This window comes from Pristiophorus japonicus, chromosome 6 (genome assembly GCF_044704955.1).
Source record: "Pristiophorus japonicus isolate sPriJap1 chromosome 6, sPriJap1.hap1, whole genome shotgun sequence".
In the NCBI taxonomy this organism is placed as follows: Eukaryota; Metazoa; Chordata; class Chondrichthyes; family Pristiophoridae; genus Pristiophorus; species Pristiophorus japonicus.
The window spans coordinates 175,034,938-175,055,385 of record NC_091982.1 but is presented as its reverse complement, the minus strand read 5'-3'; the positions used below and the strand labels follow the sequence as shown (position 1 = coordinate 175,055,385).

Below are 20,448 nucleotides of genomic sequence, written 5' to 3'. Positions count from 1 at the left end.
ACCTCCATAAACAACAATAACTTGCATTTATACAGTGGCTTTAATGTATGAAAAGGTCCCAAAGTGCCTCATAGAAGAATAATCAGACAAAATATGACACCAAGCCAAAGAAGGAGATATTAGGAAGGGTGACTCAAAGCTTGGTCAAAGAGGTAGGTTTTAACAAGTGTCTTAAAGGATGAGAGAGAGATGAAAAGGTTTAGAGAGCGAATTCCAGAGCTGACATGGCTGACAATGGTGGGGTGAAGGGAGTGGGAGATACGCAAGAGGCGAAGATTGGAGGACCGCAGAGTTCTCTGAGGGTTGTAAGGCTGGAGGAGGTGGTAGTGATAGGGATGGGGAGACCATGAAGGGATTTGAACATGAAGATTAGAATTTTAAATTGAGTCCTGGTTCCCTAACACCTCCAATGTAGGTCAGTGAGCGCAATACTTCTGCAGCTGTCGACCTGTTCAATCACTCCCTTACCTCCAACTTTGATGCCCTCATTCCCAGTAAAACCCCCTACTCTCTCCCACCCTGGTCGTTCCCACTGGTACAGTCCCTACTTTCACTCCCTCAAGTCCAAAGAGTGTCAACTTGAATGTACTTGGCGCACAACTACTTTAGCCATTCATCGCCAGATCTCTCTGGACCACATCAGGCCCTCACTGTTTTTGCCAAAACTGCTCACTACTCCAGGATCATCCTGGAATGCAGAGATGACACGTGTTAGTTTCTTTGCGTGATCCTTCTCTACCCGAGCCCTTGCAGAAGGATCTGCAACTCCTAAACAAACAAAGTGGCTTTTCTCAGTCAGTGGTGCCTGCATCTGAAGCAATTTAATGAGTGATCAAGACTATCATAGAAAACATAGAAACATAGAAAATAGGTGCAGGAGCAGGCCATTCAGCCCTTCTAGCCTGCACCGCCATTCCTGCTTTCTCGCCATAACCCTTGATCCCCCGAGTAGTAAGGACTTCATCTAACTCCCTTTTGAATATATTTAGTGAATTGGCCTCAACTACTTTCTGTGGTAGAGAATTCCACAGGTTCACCACTCTCTGGGTGAAGAAGTTTCTCCTCATCTCGGTCCTAAATGGCTTACCCCTTATCCTCAGACTGTGACCCCTGGTTCTGGACTTCCCCAACATTGGGAACATTCTTCCTGCATCTAACCTGTCTAAACCCGTCAGAATTTTAAACGTTTCTATAAGGTCCCCTCTCATTCTTCTGAACTCCAGTGAATACAAGCCCAGTTGATCCAGTCTTTCTTGATAGGTCAGTCCCGCCATCCCGGGAATCAGTCTGGTGAATCTTCGCTGCACTCCCTCAATAGCAAGAATGTCCTTCCTCAAGTTAGGAGACCAAAACTGTACACAATACTCCAGGTGTGGCCTCACCAAGGCCCTGTACAACTGTAGCAACACCTCCCTGCCCCTGTATTCAAATCCCCTCGCTATGAAGGCCAACATGCCATTTGCTTTCTTAACCGCCTGCTGTACCTGCATGCTAACCTTCAATGACTGATGTACCATGACACCCAGGTCTCGTTGCACCTTCCCTTTTCCTAATCTGTCACCATTCAGATAATAGTCTGTCTCTCTGTTTTTACCACCAAAGTGGATAACCTCACATTTATCCACATTATACTTCATCTGCCATGCATTTGCCCACTCACCTAACCTATCCAAGTCACTCTGCAGCCTAATAGCATCCTCCTCGCAGCTCACACTGCCACCCAACTTAGTGTCATCCGCAAATTTGGAGATACAGCATTTAATCCCCTCGTCTAAATCATTAATGTACAATGTAAACAGCTGGGGCCCCAGCACAGAACCTTGCGGTACCCCACTAGTCACTGCCTGCCATTCTGAAAAGTACCCGTTTACTCCTACTCTTTGCTTCCTGTCTGACAACCAGTTCTCAATCCACGTCAGCACACTACCCCCAATCCCATGTGCTTTAACTTTGCACATTAATCTCTTGTGTGGGACCTTGTCGAAAGCCTTCTGAAAGTCCAAATATACCACATCAACTGGTTCTCCTTTGTCCACTTTACTGGAAACATCCTCAAAAAATTCCAGAAGATTTGTCAAGCATGATTTCCCTTTCACAAATCCATGCTGACTTGGACCTATCATGTCACCATTTTCCAGATGCACTGCTATGACATCCTTAATAATTGATTCCATCATTTTACCCACTACTGAGGTCAGGCTGACCGGTCTATAATTCCCTGTTTTCTCTCTCCCTCCTTTTTTAAAAAGTGGGGTTACATTGGCTACCCTCCACTCCATAGGAACTGATCCAGAGTCAATGGAATGTTGGAAAATGACTGTCAATGCATCCGCTATTTCCAAGGCCACCTCCTTAAGTACTCTGGGATGCAGTCCATCAGGCCCTGGGGATTTATCGGCCTTCAATCCCATCAATTTCCCCAACACAATTTCCCGACTAATAAAGATTTCCCTCAGTTCCCCCTCCTTACTAGACCCTCTGACCCCTTTTATATCCGGAAGGTTGTTTGTATCCTCCTTAGTGAATACCGAAACAAAGTACTTGTTCAATTGGTCTGCCATTTCTTTGTTCCCCGTTATGACTTCCCCTGATTCTGACTGCAGGGGACCTACGTTTGTCTTTACTAATCTTTTTCTCTTTACATACCTATAGAAACTTTTGCAATCCACCTTAATGTTCCCTGCAAGCTTCTTCTCGTACTCCATTTTCCCTGCCCTAATCAAACCCTTTGTCCTCCTCTGCTGAGTTCTAAATTTCTCCCAGTCCCCAGGTTCGCTTCTATTTCTGGCCAATTTGTATGCCCTTGGCTTTAATACTATCCCTGATTTCCCTTGATAGCCACGGTTGAGCCACCTTCCCTTTTTTATTTTTACGCCAGACAGGAATGTACAATTGTTGTAATTCATCCATGCGGTCTCTAAATGTCTGCCATTGCCCATCCACAGTCAACCCCCTAAGTATCATTCGCCAATCTATTCTAGCCAATTCACGCCTCAAAGTTACCCTTCTTTAAGTTCTGGACCATGGTCTCTGAATTTACTGTTTCATTCTCCATCCTAATGCAGAATTCCACCATATTATGGTCACTCTTCCCCAAGGGGCCTCGCACAATGAGATTGCTAATTAATCCTCTCTCATTACACAACACCCAGTCTAAGATGGCCTCCCCCCCTAGTTGGTTCCTCAACATATTGGTCTAAAAAACCATCCCTTATGCACTCCAGGAAATCCTCCTCCACCGTATTGCTTCCAGTTTGGCTAGCCCAATCTATGTGCATATTAAAGTCACCCATTATAACTGCTACACCTTTATTGCATGCACCCCTGATTTCCTGTTTGATGGATGCCCTACCCAACATCCCTATTACTGTTTGGAGGTCTGTACACAACTCCTACTAACGTTTTTTGCCCTTTGGTGTTCTGCAGCTCTACCCATATAGATTCCACATCATCCAAGCTAATGTCTTTCCTAACTATTGCATTAATCTCCTCTTTAACCAACAATGCTACCCCACCTCCTTTTCCTTTTATTCTACCCTTCCTGAATGTTGAATACCCCTGTTTTCCCTGAGTTCCCAGCCCTGATCATCCTGGAGCCACGTCTCCGTAATCCCAATCACATCATATTTATTAACATCTATTTGCACAATTAATTCATCCACCTTATTGCGGATACTCCTTGCATTAAGACACAAAGCCTTCAGGCTTGTTTTTTTAACACCCCTTGTCCTTTTAGAATTTTGCTGTACAGTGGTCCTTTTTGTTCTTTGCCTTGGGTTTCTCCGCCCTCCACTTTTCCTCATCTCCTTTCTGTCTTTTGCTTTTGCCTCCTTTTTGTTTCCCTCTGTCTCCCTGCATTGGTTCCCATCCCCCTGCCATATTAGTTTAAATCCTCCCCAACAGCACTAGCAAACACTCCCCCTAGGACATTGGTTCCGGTCCTGCCCAGGTGCAGACCGTCCGGTTTGTACTGGTCCCACCTCCCCCAGAACCGGTCCCAATGCCCCAGGAATTTGAATCCCTCCCTGCTGCACCACTGCTCAAGCCACGTATTCATCTGCGCTATCCTGCGATTCCTACTCTGACTATCACGTGGCACTGGTAGCAATCCCGAGATTACTACTTTTGAGGTCCTACTTTTTAATTTAGCTCCTAGCTCCTTAAATTCGTTTCGTAGGACCTCATCCCTTTTTTTACCTATGTCGTTGGTACCAATGTGCACGACAACTTGCTGTTCTCCCTCCCATTTCAGAATGTCCTGCACCCGCTCCGAGACATCCTTGACCCTTGCACCAGGGAGGCAACATACCATTCTGGAGTCTCGGTCGCGGCCGCAGAAACGCCTATCTATTCCCCTCACCATTGAATCCCCTATCACTATTGCTGTCCCACTCTTTTTCTTGCCCTCCTGTGCAGCAGAGCCAGCCATGGTGCCATGAACTTGGCTGCTGCTGCTCTCCCCTGATGAGTCATCCCCCTCAACAGTACTCAAAACAGTGTATCTGTTTTGCAGGGGGATGACCACAGGGGACCCCTGCACTACCTTCCTTGCACTACTCTTCCTGCTGGTCTTCCATTCCCTAGCTGGCTGTGGACCCTTTCTCTGCGGTAAGACCAACTCACTACATGTGATACTCACGTCATTCTCAGCATCGTGGATGCTCCAGAGCGAATCCACCCTCAGCTCCAACTCCGCAACGCGGACAGTCAGGAGCTGGAGGTGGATACACCTCCTGCACACGTAGTCGAGTTCCCACATGGTACAGGAGGAGCATAACACCCGACCGAGCTCTCCTGCCATGACTTAACCCTTAGATACACTTAAATTGGCAACAACAATGTTAAAAGTTACTGACTAATATAAGAAGAAAAAGAAAAACTACTCACCAATCACCAGCCAATCACTTACCCCCTAGGCTGTGACGTCACCTTTGTTTCTTTCTTTGCCTTCTCCCTGTAGCTGCACCGGTACGCCTCTCGCCGACCCCGGACTCGCGCTGCTCCGAGCTCCCGCCTCCTCGACTGACTGCTCGACTCCCGCTGGCCTTTATAGGCCTCTCGCCGACCCCGGACTCGCGCTGCTCCGAGCTCCCGCCTCCTCGACTGCAATTAAGTGGCTGCCTCAAATATGTACTCAAGGTTGGAGTGGGGTTTGAACCCACAATTTTCTCGCGCAGAGGCCAAAGTACAACCAACTGAGCCAAACTGACATTGTTGTGTTGTATAAAAATAATAATAGTGATCTTCCGTGTTAGTGGCTTTGTATCATTTTCCCATTGTGTAATGATGGTGCAACACCTCGGGGGCGAAATTGGTTGTTCGCCCTTTCTCGGCGGTATGCCAGTGGTATATCGTTTCATACCGCTGGATGCCGCTGGGGTGGAGTGTGCGTGATTTTCATCACTTTTTTCTTGGCAGTATGCCGAATGGAGTGCAGTGGGCGGAGCGGAGTGCAGCCGGCGGTGTGTGGACAGTGAGTCATTTTCACTTGGGAATCTTCGGGTCCCGAGTTGTGCGCGTGGGCATGCTGCTGCGAAGCTCCCCTTCCCCCCCCCCCCCCCCCCCGAGAGGCACAGACGAGAATCCAGAGACTGCCAGCCTGAGAGAGGGAGGAGATCGCTGCTGTGGTGGGAGATACCTGTGAAAGGAGATCGCTGCTTGGGAGGAGATCGCTTCTTGCGGGGGAGTGGGGGGGGAGATCACTGCTTGCGGGGGGTGGAGATCACTGCTTTGGCCGGGGGTGGGGCGGATGGGGGGGGGGGGAACAGATCACTGTGGGGGGCGGGGCGGGGCGGGTGGGGAAAGAGACTGGGGAATGGAGAGACATGGGGTGGGTGAGAGATTTTTAAAAAATGTACAAGTAAAGATGCATACCGCCGACTGAATATCGACTTAAAACCACCTTTTCCAGGGCGGTCTGCAGGGTCGGTGGTAAGTGATCAATTTAGCAATTTTGGGTGGTTTGTCGGCGGTGTGCATGGGCAGACGGTATGCATACCATCCGGCGGTATGTCCACTGGGCTGTATGTAGGTATTTTTCGATCAATTTGGCGATTTTGGGCGGTATGTCGGTGGTCCGTAGACGGTATGTCCACCAATTTTGGGCCCCTATTGTTCTACTACTTTTGTTTCATTTGCATTCAGGGGATGCAGCAGCTGCAGTGCCAGTAACCCATAATGGCAACTTGGAGCAGTTACTACATTGTATAATTTATCTAAAGTTTCTTTAAAGCTTGTTTTATTTATTTTCAGTGGAGTTGTGTATCACTGGTTCCCATCACTGATGGTTTCACAGCCAGGGAGGAAATAATCTCCATCGTCCATTTCCTTCTTAGTTCCTGAAGTTACTGCTTAACTATTAACTGTTGATTGGTCTTTTACATGTGTTACTTGTTTCACACAGGTACACAACAGTAAGAATTTGAATCAAGCATCCCCTCAACTTCTGGACCCTGTGGTGACTTGTGTGCCTCATCGCTACACACGAGATATGACTGAACTTTGCACTCTGAAGGCAGGAAATTATAAGATCATTCCTTCTACATACCTGCCCAACAGCGAGGCACAATTTACAGTCACTGTAGAAACCAAAATAGACAGGTGGGATAAGAATTACTTCCTAATTTTATTAGATCCAAATTCTTTGAGCTTGACTTGCGTTAAAGAACTTAATGATTTAAATTTTAACAACGTTTATAATTTATTTCAAGTACTGAATTTGTCAATATAATGGAAAACATGTTAGTAGCTTTTCAGTTCTGTGAGATGACTTACAAAATGTGGCCAAGCACCTTTTGCCAATACAAATTGTAAAATTAAAATACACATTAAAAAATGTATTGTGTTACAAAAGTACCATTAAAATTTAGCAACACTAGGTCCATTTCAGATTAGTGACAATTGCATTTCTTTGTGCATTTTTCATATTTTCTTTAGTCCTCAACACAGTTTAGCAATTATGATTTGATTAGTGGATTGTCAGTGGGTTGGGAAGAGCCAGACATTTAACTTAGGATTCTACCAGACGTCAAAGAGACAATGACATCCTTGGCTATCTGAGCTATAATTTGAAGAAGGCCCCTTGAAGAAAAATGACAGTGTTGCATCCAATCAACAAGGGAGAGAAAAGCAGTTCATTCCGTTTTATCGATCATGGATTTGGACCAATGCTTGAAAGGGCAACATTCCAACACACTGCTATGTAATACCTTTCAATGAGAGAAGGCATTTATCCAAGCTGGGTAAGATGTGGGACAGGCTTGATGAACTAGATGGTCTTTACCTGTCCGTCATTGTTCTTCTCACTGATGCCTGCCTTAATAAACTTCCTTACAATAATATAAACAAGCCTCAAAATGTCAAGAACCACAGCCCAGATTTTAGTCACACCCACCCTGTGGGGATGGATTGGGTTCAGGTTGGACGCCTGTTTTACACCCCGTAAAATCGGGCGGAGTGTCCGACACTAAGCAGCCCCGTTCCCACAGGCGGGTTTGGTTAAAATCAGTGGTTATATGTTATTGAGCCTTTATTCTGATCATTAGCAGTATGATATATAATACATATATATTAAAGAATAGACTATTTCATGTTAAATAATGTTGATTGCTCTATTTAGGAAGCCATTCCAGTGTCAGGAGAACTTAGGACAAACAATTAATGAGGTAATGATTTTTTATCAACCTGAAATATTCAGATATATATTATGCAGGGAAATGGTGCTACATTAATTTGTAATTAACTATATCCTATAAACTATTAGATGTCAATGGCTATTGGTTTATTTCTACCTTCCCTCCATACAAGTTTTAGTGAGTAACAACCAGGTATTTATTTTGTATTTCATTCATTTAATAAGGCAACCGTTTCTGTACTGTAGTGTACTAATGCTTAATACAGAAACATGGGGCTCAATTTTGCCCAACCCCTTTTTTCGGTGCACTTACCTTAAGTGTGCCAACTTTGTGCACTGGAAACAGTGCCGGAAAAAAGTCGCCCCATCCTGGCCGCTCTTCTGAGTCCCCGGAGTCCCAGCGTGGCGTGCATTGTGAAGTGTAGGGCGGAGCAACAGGCCAGCGCCGAAAACAGTGCCGGCACCTGCGCGCATGTGCAGTGAAGTCTGCGCGCATGCTCCTGCCCTCCCAGCGTGTTCTGTGGGCTGTGAGCAGGACCTGATGCTCGCAGCCCCTATCCCTGGCCAAAGGGACGCCCCGATCTCGCCGCACCCTATCCCCGGCAGAGTGGCCTCCCGCATCAGCCGGCCGGCCTGCTGAGTTCCCGGGCCGAGGTAGGACTTCAATTTTATTTTTCATTTAATGGGCTTGAGAGTTTTGATTGGGGAGGGGGGGGGGGGCGGGGGAGGAGGAGGAGGAGAGTTTTGAGTGGGAGGGGGGGCGGTGGGGGAAGAAAGAGTGTTTTGCGGGGGGAGGGAGAAAGAGTGTTTTGATCGGGGGGGGGACTTTTTAAAAAAAAAACTTGATTCTGGCATAAAGGTAGGATTTCTATTTTTTATTATTGATTGATTGCTTATTACTTTTTGTAGTTTGTTTAGTGCTTTGTAAGTCTTGGTGCAGGTCCTCAGCTTCCTTCTATTTTTTATTTGTTATTGAATGCTTATTGTTGTGCTTTGTTTAGTGCTTTGTGAGTCTTGGTGCTTTAAATGTACTAACCTGCGCCGATTTCTTAACTGCCCGCAAGGTTTTTCAGAGCTGGCCACATACGCTGACCTAAGTCGATTTGGAGTAAGTTTTAGCTGGCCAAAGTGGCATAAATGGCCAAAACTGGCGTAAGTGGCTGAGAACGCCCCTTTTTGAAAAAAAAACTGAACTAAAAAAAATGTACCTAACTGACTTACTCTGGGAAAATGGCATTTTTTAAACTTACACCAGAAAAAACAACTTACTCCCAAAAAATTGATGCAAGTCATGGCCAAAATTGGGCCCATGATTTATTTGAAGATTTTAATAAACATACCAATTGTGAATTATTTCCCTTAGACTGCTGACAGATCCAAGAAATCTAAGCTTCCTGGACAAACCAACTGTGATTCTGAAACAATTAATGTTACAGTGGTGATACTTATCAAATGTCAGCAGTAGTTTTATTAGTGCAATATTAAAATGCTTTGCGGGCAAAAAATTCTCAGATCTCCTTTACTACTATAAAAGAATCCTGCTCCACCATTGACCTTTGCACTTGACCCTGCCAGAGTACCCGAGGTCAGGGTGGGATGATTTATTTTAAAGGACGCGTTTATTTGTACTGTGAAAAAAGTCCCCCCCCCACCCACCCCTGGCTCTCCCTTGTCTCTGATTGGTCCCCTTGGAGGATAAGCCACACCCTGAAGTTTCGCTGGAATGTGTAACTGGAACCGCCCAGCCCATGTTCTTACTGACTTCACAAATTGTAACTCATCCACTTTGACTTCCAGAAGCCACAGAGGATAGATCTCTCCAGAAGCCACCAGGAAAATGGGACTGTCTGGTATAATAAATGTGTGTACAATGGAGTTTGTGTCTGTAATTGGGCACGGCGCTGCCTAGCGGTAGTGAAATGTTAAGGTAGTACAAAACTAAGAGATTTTAAATGGAAAATGGAAAATTCAGTAAATAAAAGATTTACTGTTTAAAAAAAAAGAAGCCACCAAGTGCCAGCCAAAGTCCCTTACCCCAGCGCAAGTGCTGCCTCCCCCAGCTGAAGTCCCTTGCACCAGCGCAAGTGCGGCCTCCCCCAACCGAAGTCCCTTGCCCCAGTGCAAGTGTATGACTCTATCTCCCCCTGCCATAGATGGGGCATTGTGTGCGGATTGTTAACAGGTTTATTGGGTATGAAGAGAATAGTGATAGTGTCGTGACTTCTGGATTGGATGAACCTTTCTCCCCTCCGATCCCCCACCCCGTCTCTCTCTTCCTCCTCACCCTGTCTTTCTCTCTATCCCTCCCACCAAGCTCTCTCACTCCCCCAGTCTTTCTCCCCTCTATACTCCCCGCAGTGGCTTGTGGCTCAGTGCTCTCTCCCCGCCCGGCCGCTTCTCTCCCCGTCCGCCCGGCCGCTTCTCTTCCCGTCCGCCCGGCCGCTTCTCTCCCCGCACCGCCTGGCTGCTTCTCCCCCGGCCGCTTCTCTCCCCGTCCGCCCGGCCGCTTCTCTTCCCGTCCGCCCGGCCGCTTCTCTCCCCGCACCGCCTGGCTGCTTCTCTCCCGGCCGCTTCTCTCCCCGTCCGCCCGGCCGCTTCTCTCCCCGCACCGCCTGGCTGCTTCTCTCCCGGCCGCTTCTCTCCCCGTCCGCCCGGCCGCTTCTCTCCCCGCACCGCCTGGCTGCTTCTCTCCCGGCCGCTTCTCTCCCCGTCCGCCCGGCCGCTTCTCTTCCCGTCCGCCCGGCCGCTTCTCTCCCCGCACCACCTGGCTGCTTCTCTCCCGGCCGCTTCTCTCCCCGTCCGCCCGGCCGCTTCTCTTCCCGTCCGCCCGGCCGCTTCTCTCCCCGCACCGCCTGGCTGCTTCTCCCCCGGCCGCTTCTCTCCCCGTCCGCCCGGCCGCTTCTCTCCCCGTCCGCCCGGCCGCTTCTCTCCCCGCACCGCCTGGCTGCTTCTCCCCCGGCCGCTTCTCTCCCCGCACCGCCCGGCCGCTTCTCTCCCCGTCCGCCCGGCCGCTTCTCTCCCCGTCCGCCCGGCCGCTTCTCTCCCCGTCCGCCCGGCCGCTTCTCTCCCCGTCCGCCCGGCCGCTTCTCTCCCCGTCCGCCCGGCCGCTTCTCTCCCCGCACCGCCCGGCCGCTTCTCTCCCCGCACCACCCGGCTGCTTCTCTCCCCGTCCAGCCGGCCGCTTCTCTCCCCGCCCGCTTCAGTCCCCACCCGGCCGCCTCTCTTCCCCCTACTCCCCCCCCCGTCCCCAGGATCTCTCTCCCTCGGTCGCTGTCTATCCACATGGAACGTTGTTGGACCGAATGCAGGGTCCAACTTCCGGTCCGGGGCCACACTTCCGGTTCTGGCACTTCTGGTTCAGGCTGGAAGCATCGGGGGCTGGGACTCGACAGAAAAAGTACAGTACAAATAGTCAGTCCCTATTTGGACTAAATATCTCTGGCAGGCATTTACTAGATACACCTACCTGCTAGAAGGAATTGGAAGAAAATGTGGTGCCAGACAGCTGGTCAGGGTTCAGCTGGTTGTACTGATTTAAATATATCTTTTTTTAGCATGTTCATAATTGGCCCCGTTCTTGCAGTATTCTGAGATGTTCAGACCGAGTCCCAGGCTGGACACCCAGGTAGGCCCCACGTGTGTTCCTCCAAGGACATAGGTGCCAATGTACAGATCGCTGGGTGTTCAGGAGACTAAAGCCATAGGAATTCTCGTGAGGGAAGTTTACCCACTGGTCCCACATCCTTTGGGTTGAACAGAAATTCTGTCTGCCACAGAGATCAGTGGGAATTGCCATTGGAGCGTCTTCGGGTTTGGGGCTGAAATTCAGGGTCTCAGAGACCTGTTAATGCCTGTTTGCGGCTGCCATTCCTAAAAATCGAATGGTCGCCACTTTAGGGTCAACAGGCTGACCCGATCTAAATTAAGGTCGGGGATTTTTCGGCCTGGACCCCCTTCGCGCCCAAGTAGATGTATTGCCAAATTAAAATAAAAGAAATACTTACCTATCCATTTTCAGCTCGATCCAGCGATCCCTCACCGCACCCGGCAGATTTTTCTGCTGGTGCACCTTCTGAAGACTGTGTGTGGCCCGGCATCGCAGCAGCCCTAAAAGGGGAGAGCCCATTGCCGCAGCCGCAATGGAAGACTTTTTGCTGGCCGACTTGCTGATTGGCTGGTAAAATACTGGCCCCGGGTTCGATTGGGCTGCCAATGGGCAGCCTGGCACCACCTCTTGGGTGCCAGGCTGCTGGCCCGGCCGAAACCCTCCCTGGTGGCCCAGTGGCCAAAGTTTAAAAAAAACAATCTAATCTCTTCCCTTTAACGGAGGGGAGAGAGCTTGGTGATGCACATGCATTGTGGCGTCACCACGTTGATTGACAGCAGCAGACGGCCCAACCGACCCATTTTCAGCCTGTCAGCTTGGCTTTGAATCTAAGGCCCACCCCCATTATGATCCATTTCCTGTAGGACTTACTCACTGCACCAAGAGTTCCAGCGGTGAATATCAGTTAAAAACTCATAGGTGCGCCAGTTTTCTGGCCCATCTGAATTTCGGCCCCCTTGTGTTTCTGAGCCCTTCTCAATTTTCCAGCCCCATTAGGCCTCTTCCATTCCCTTTACTCCCACATTGTGCACTGGGCCCCCAGGGAATTCAGGGTCCTTATTTCTGTTTGCCTGCCTTTTTTCCTCTCTTATTCTATTTTCTTCTAGATTCTCTGTATTCTGTTTTTATTATTTTAATTTAACATTTTCATTACTAAATATAACCTAATATATCTATTATGTACCCTTTTTAAAAAAAAAACCTTTAAACTTTGAGACATAGGTCCCAATATTACTTTTGGAGGTGCAGCAAAATCCAGAAAATGTGTCCATTGAGTGAAAATAAATTCTAGAAACAATTTTTGAGCTAACTGAGGAAGACATTATAGACATGACCAGGCCAATCTTTGACTTGATTTTCTCATGCTAACCTGCTACTGGTTAGTAAATTTGCTCGTCGACAGCCCGGACAGTAAAATTGCACTCCAACATAGTAACTCATCAGTGGCACAGCAATGGTTAAGAATAGTTGCTAGACCATAGCCATGTGGTTATTTATTTATATTTGGTAACAGAAAGCATGTACTTTAGTGTGTGATGGTCCACTGCACAAGCAGTTCTGTCCCTTGTGCAGTGAAGTCATGTGATAAATAGTGGCCCCGAATCCCCGGCCGGCTGCTTCCCGCGGGCGATCGGGTAAAAAACTTTAAAAAGATGCGCACTTACCTGAAGCTGCTGCACCCACGCGAGTTCCCAATCTTGAGGCCTCCACTGACTGCGCGTCGCCGCGCGTGCACATCAGGACGTGTGCAGGGCTGGGGCTGCAGTCACATGGCTCTGGGCAGCCAATCCAGGTAAAGTATATTCTCATTCATAATAATGGGAACTCCGTAAGTTGGAGTTATTAAAAATATATATTTTTCCAATTTTTAAAAAAGTTTTTAAATTATGCTTTAAAAATAAAATGTGTTTTTAAAATTTTATTTTTTATGTTTTAAGTGTGTTTTAAAACTCGTACGCTTGTAAAAGTAGGCTATGCGTCTGTTTTTATCAAGCGCAAGAGTTTTCAGGACATTTGCTGGGCAAGATATGGGTAAATACCGCAATCTTGCCCATGCAAATGTCCTGGCTGCCGAGAAATGGAAGATCTATCAAGCTTGACAGAGCAGAAAAGCCGTTTTCAGCGCATGCGCATTGTGCACTGAAAACCGGCTTTTGCGATGCCTTTCCGGGTCCGTACACACTCAGTACGGACCTGGGAGACCGGAATTTCTGCCCCATAAGCACCCAGCAGCACGAACTCCTGTTACCATTAAAGGCTATAGAGATGCAACTGCAGGCAGACTCCACTGTTACTGCAAATACTATAGATCCCTTTTATTAAAGGCTAGAACTGTGCACTTCATTTACAGTTCCACGGTCAGGTCTTACTACTTTGATAAACTGTTGATTATAATTCTGTTCAGTTAATTAAGTTACTAACCGATCTGATTTTTTCCCTTCCCCAATGTGAATTGCATGGCACAGAAAATACTGTGTAGTGGCCTAAGTAAACCTACAAGTAACATTCAAAATATCAATTTTTTGTAACTGGATTTCACTTTCATTATGTAAAATTAAAGAAAAATGGTTATAAAAAGAAAATGTACACATCTGCCTTTTGAAATGGGTAGTTGTAGTGACAACCGAGATGTGGGAAATGTTTTGTGCCACTTTGCACAGGTTTGCCTGTGCTGGCAGTACCCAATTTCCACCAGAAGGGCTCACTATAGCTCAAGATTTGGAGCAGCACCAAGCTTTGATTTTAGTCAAAAAGCAGCACAACACTATTTCCGTTTTGTTCTCGGGGAATGTGTTACACTTTTAATCTATAATCAGTGTGAAGTGTTTTAGTTGCAATGTTCTGTTGAGACAGTGCCTGAGGTATTTACACTGAAAGTTTAGCATTGGTGTGAACCAATTTCTATTTCATACCCAACAACAGCTTGCATTTATATATCGCCTTTAACGTAGTAAAACATCTCAGGACGATTCACAGGAACGATTATCAAACAAAATTTGGCACCGAGCCACATAAGGAAATATTGGGACAGGTGAAAAGAGATGGGTTTTAAGGAGCGTCTTAAAGGAGAAGAGAGAGGCGGCGAGGTTCAGGCAGGGAATTCCAGAGCTTGGGACTAGGCAGCTGAAGACAGTTTGGTCTCTGTATTTAAGGAAGGATATATACTTGCATTGGAGGCTGTTCAAAGAAGGTTCACTAGGTTGATTCCGGAGATGAGGGGGTTGACTTATGAAGATAGGTTGAGTGAGTTGGGTCTATACTCATTGGAGTTCAGAAGAATGAGAGGATCTTATCGAAAGGGCTGGACAAGTTGGATGTCGAGAGTATTATTTCCACTCATCAGGGAAACTAAAACTAGGGGGCATTGTCTCCGAATAAGGGGCTGGCCATTTCAAACTGAGATGAGGAGGAATTTCTTCTCTGAGGGTTGTAACTCTGTGGAATTCCCTGCACCAGAGAGCTGTGGAGGCTGGGTCATTGAATATATTTAAGGCGAAGATAGACAGATTTTTGAGCGATAAGGGAATAAAGGGTTATGGTGAGCAGGCAGGGAAGTGGAACTGAGTCCATGATCAGATCAGCCATGATGTTATTAAATGGTGGAGCAGGCTCGAGGGGTCAAATGGCCTACTCCTGCTCCTATTTCTTGTGTTCTTGGTTGGTTGCCAATGATGGAGCGAAGTAAATCGGGGATGTGCAAGAGGTCAGAATTAGAGGAGCGCAGAGATCGCGGAGGCTTGGAGGGGTGAGGCTATGGAGTGATTTGAAAACTAGGATAAGAGTTTTTAAATCGAATGTTGTTTAACCAGGAGTCAGTGTAAATCAGCAACCACAGGGGCCATGTGTGACCTGGACTTGGTGCGAGTTGGGATACAGGCAGAAGAGTTTCAGATGACCTCAAGTTTACAGAGGATGTCAGGTGGGAGGCATTTGAATAGTTGAATCTAGAGATAACAACGGCATTACTGAGGGTTTCAGCAGCAGCTGAACTGAGGCCGGGGCAGAGATGGACAGTGTTGCGTAGGTAGAAGTAGGGGTCTTGGTAATGGAGAGGCTATGGTACTGGAAACTGAGCTTGGGGTCAAATAGGACGCTACGGTTGAGAACAGTCTGATTCAGCCTCAGACAGTGGCCAGGGAGAGGGATGGAATTGGTGGCTAGGGAACAGAGTTTGTGGCGGGATCAACAACAATAGCTTCGGTCTTCCCAATATTTAATTGAAGGAAATTTCTGCTCAACCAATACTAGATATCTGACAAGCATCGTTACAAATCGGAGGCAGTAGAGGGGTTGAGACAGGTGGGTGTCATTGGTGGAGGAAGAAGGTGATGACGGGGAGGCAGACTGTGATAAATGGTTCATTCTCGGGTTGGCAATCAGTAACTAGTGGGGTGCCTCAGGGATCATTGCTGGGACCCCAACTATTTACAATCTATATTAACGACTTGGATGAAGGGACCGAGTGTAACGTAACCAAGTTTTCTGACGATACAAAGATGGGAGAAAATGCAATGTGTGAGGACACAAAATACCTGCAAAAATAGACTTGTTAGGTAAGTGGGCAAAAATTTGGCAGATGGAGTATAATGTTGGAAAGTGTGAGGTTATGCACTTTGGCAGAAAAAAAATCGAGGAGCAAATTATTATTTAAATGGAGAAAAATTGCAAGGTACCTGGGGGTCCTGGTGCATGAAACACAAAAGGTTAGTATGCAGGTACAACAAGTGATCAGGAAGGTCAATAAAATCTTGGCCTTTATTGCAAAGGGAATGGAATATAAAAGCAGGGAAATCTTGCTATAGTTATACAGGTTATTGGTGAGGCCACACCAGAATACTGCATTCAGTTTTGGTTTCCATATTGCTTTGGAAGAGGTTCAGAGAAGGTTCACCAGGTTGATTCCGGAGATGAGGGGGTTGACTTATGAGGAAAGGTTGAGTAGGTTGGACCTCTACTCATTAGAATTCAGAAGACTGAGAGGTGATCTTATCAAAACGTATAAGATTATGAGGGGGCTTGACAAGCTGAATGCAGAGAGGTTGTTTCCACTGATAGGGGAGACTAGAACTAGGGGGCATAATCTTAGAACAAGGGGCCGCCCATTTAAAACAGATGAGGAGAAATTTCTTCTCTGAGGGTTGTAAATCTGTGAAATTCGCTGCCTTAGAGAGCTGTGGAAGCCGAGACATTGAATAAATTTAAGACCGAGATAGACAGCTTCTTAACTGATAAGGGATTAAAGGGTTATGGGGAGCGGGCAGCGAAGTGGACCTGAGTCCATGATCGGATCAGCCATGATCGTATTAAATGGCGGAGCAGGCTTGAGGGGCCGTATGACCTACTCCTGCTCTTATTTCTTATGTTTTTATGTTCTTATGTACCCGAGGAGAGGGAATTGTTAACAATATACTCAACTTGCAGTATAAATCCAGAATGAGCCTCTCTGGAAGTGGTAGTCTCCCACTGTACCATTTTACACCATATGGAGTACAAATCCACTGCAAACTCAAAACTATTGGGCCTCCTGAACACTTTTTGAAAGTCCTTTAACTCAATTTAAATGTTTAGAGAGCTGGGATTCCTCTCATTTTCTGAGCATTTATATTTTTAACTGTTAGGAGGGAGCTCTGTATATCCAGGCATGCACACTCTCCTAAATAGGACAACTAAAGTTTCAGCCAGGAGCCAAGCAATGTAAACAGGTTACTGCCTGCCTAGAACATGAATTTCAACTACTGGTTTGGACCAGTAGCTGCAGTGCAAATGCACCCCAAAACATTTTGAGCTGAGGGTGAGATTCTTATGCTAAATTCATGCTTTCAGCACCAATGATGTACTGATATTATATTTATATCTGGAGTCTCTTTTGTTTCTGTCCTTGATTCTGCAGGGGTCATGAATCATGAAATACAGAATGTTGAGTGGCCATTTGTTTTATTCTGTTGTGTTGTATACTCTAGAAATTAAACAAGTGATGCTATCTGTGTAATGGTTGGTTAAGGGAGAATTGAACATGATCAAAATACCTTTTTAATTTCCTTGAGGCTGATTAAGTATATCCCTAATGCTCTTTTATACACATTAGTTTTTCTCCATCAGAAATATATTGCAAAAGTAAAATTATCCACCTGAGTTAGAAAATTGTGTTCATTTTGAAAGATCCTGTAGGTTCCTATTATAAGTTGGACCTCCCTTAACCGGGACTCGCTTATCCGGCACCACCTATCGCCTGGCATGATTCCGGCAGCCAGGGGCGCATGCGCAGAATGCGGCCGACCTCCATCCCGACTTTGGGGCCATGCAACACTCGGCTCGCTGGGGCCGTGCCGACACTTGGCCCGCTGGGGCCGCGCCGACACGTACTGGGGCCGTGCCGACAGTCGGCCCGCATCAACACCTGCTGGGGCCGCGCCGACACTTCTTGGCCCGCCAAGGAGCTGCCGACATTTTGAGCCCGCCCGGGGCGCCGACCTCCTCCCCGACATTGGGCCACCCCCCCCCGAGCCGATGACCTCCCTGCATCTAGTAAAATCCCTTATTCGGCACAGGCCAGGCCTCGAGGATGCCAGATAAGGGAAGTTCAACTTCAAAATCCAATTTGTAAACTAGAAACAGAATGCAGTATTACGAGGTTTAGTTTCCAGTAAGTCTTTACATAGTTTTGACATATGTATTTTGTCACTTTATGTACATAAAATTTACTTTTATCATCAGTTTCATTTTTGTTCTTGGTAGTGTACTAATGAACAGATGGAAATGGTTTTGTTACATTTGAACTCCCAGTACAGATATAAATTGTGCTTTACCCTAATTATGTGGGAGCCATGGTAAATCAAATCCACCAAACTTACTTATTTTTCAATGAAAACCATATATGTGGTGAAGAATTAGGATAAGAACAAATCATGATATTTTGATCACTCCATACAGCATTCATTTTAAATGAAAATGAGCTTCATTTAACTGAGACAGTTCAAAATGAAACCATTGTAGTGGATATTTAATGTTCTGCACCTCTGAGACATAGATTAATTAATGTATGTGTTAGAAAACATGGTTTACTTGACAGTTCAAATTGTTTTTGATGCAGTTAGAAAGTGAAATAGTTGATCCACGGGATGATGATCCAATTCAATCCACTTGATTTTTTTTTAATGGACTACAGATTCTGATAAGTTTATGATTGCTGAATTAGCACTGAAATCGAAGGATGGAGTAGAAAAGATTGTTAAATTAATGGCTCCAACTTCAAAGATGGGCATAAAGAAATTTTATATACCTGCTATTGCAACGCTAGCATATTTAGTGCATTATAGCAATAGATCCTGGCCAATGACTTTATTTATTTATTTATTTTTTAATTGTAGCCAATCTTTCCAATTCTTTGTCAGATCACAAACGCCAGAGGTCACCTTGCACACATCAAGGATCACCCTGCGCTAATGCTCTTAGCCAAAAGGCCTAGAGCCCAAGCACCGTTCCTGGAAGTACTGCAATACCAGTTTCGTGCTATGGAGGTGGATGGGTCAGCAACCCCACACACCTCCGTGGAGGTGGATGGGTCAATCCACCCCACCCACTAACAGTGATGGGTTCATGCCAGCAGAATGTAATTGTATCAAATCAAGCAGTACAAAGTCTGAATCATTAGTGCATTGCCTAATCCAGCTGCTGGATTAATGTTCCATCCAGCCGTGGGGTATTGGTGCACTGGTCTTGCCAGTACACTGATTATTCAGTAGTTACTATATTGATGATTCTTGGGTGATTTTATTGGTGCAATTACCAGTGCAGGGATTGTATTATCAGTGAAGTGCAGACCAAGGTCCAATTTAATATTAATGCTCTGGTCTATTTTATCAATGTGCTGCGAACACAGAGTCTATATTTAGGTTAATTAGGAATAAAATCTTAGAAGTGTTGAAAATAGATCATACAGTAAACAGAACATGGATAAAAGCAAATCTTGCATTTCATTAACAATATAAACAACTATTAAGCCTCAAAATATCAACAACAGAATCTGTGTTCTACAAATTCTGAAAGCCATCCTAAAAATATCAACACCACTATTAATAGAACATGGTGATGTGCTGCTGATGTTAATCTCAATTTTCACTTGCCATCTGCAATGCCATCAGTATGAAATATTTACAGGCTTAGGTGAGGATGCAAACCTGCAATCATGAAGGACCTGCAAAGTTTATTTGCTGTTACTGCCATTGGTGGTGGCCAAAGGGTTATAAGTAGATTTTAAATTAGTTACATTAGCCAGACTATCATGGGACTCTATCCACTTTGTGTGCAATTGAATATTATAAATGCATGTCTCATGAAAACTTATGAAATTGGGACACATTTCTCTTGGATATCTGGACAGGTCATCATAACCAACTAAAATGGTCACTGCATTAACACACACTAAGGTTTGCATTGATTTCCTTGTCCTCATTTCCAAATCTCCCCACCTCAATAACCTTATTCATCCCTGTGTTCCTGCACACACTCTTTCGCACCATTCTCCAACTTTGTTCTCTTCTGCATTCCTTCCTCCTTTCATATCACTTTCAGCTGCAGAGCATTCATCTGTTTTGGCCTGACAGTCTGGGATACTCTCCCTAAACTGTTCTGCCTTTCAACCTCTCTTCCCTCCTAAAGCCTCCTCAAAGCACGAACTGGACATGCTTTCGGGCACCACTCCAGTCATCCTCTTTCCAAATCTTCTTGTCCTGTTATTTTTGCCTCCGAAGCACTTTGTGACATTTTATTATATTAAATGTAAAAGATGTTATTATATTAAATGTAAAATAAGTTGTTATTGCCGAGTTGTTTAAATGTAGTTCGCCACACTAAGTGGAAAAACCCCCAGCAAAGATCATTGTAAGCCTGCTAAGGAGAAAGTCACATACCTGGTCTTTTAAAATATATTTTATTAGAATATTAGTTGATCTCCTGCGATGTTACATCTGCTTTTTGAATTCATCTATAATGTCACCACACACAGGGCTCAAGTTTCGGCCTGAGTTGCTCCTATTTTTTTTGGAGCAACTAGTTTAGAATGGAGCAACTTAGAAATTGCAATTCTCGGCATTTAGTTTGAATAGTTCCATTTTAGAACAGATTCTTTTTTCAAAAGGAGGCGTGTCCAGCCACTTACACCTGTTTTGCAAGTTTAGGCAGTGAAAACTTACTCCAAACTAACTTAGAA

At 45.8% G+C, this 20,448-nt stretch overlaps 1 protein-coding gene across 2 annotated transcripts in view; it reads left to right on the top strand.

The window, feature by feature from the left end:
- The window catches only part of capn10 (calpain 10), a 64,211-nt gene that overhangs the window by 39,542 nt on the left and 4,221 nt on the right, over window positions 1–20,448 (top strand). For both annotated transcript variants that reach the window (XM_070883405.1, XM_070883406.1), the window contains exons 11-12: window positions 6,404–6,600; window positions 7,619–7,664. In XM_070883405.1, coding sequence (XP_070739506.1) covers window positions 6,404–6,600; window positions 7,619–7,664 — 243 coding nt within the window. The remainder of the gene's footprint in view (window positions 1–6,403; window positions 6,601–7,618; window positions 7,665–20,448) is intronic.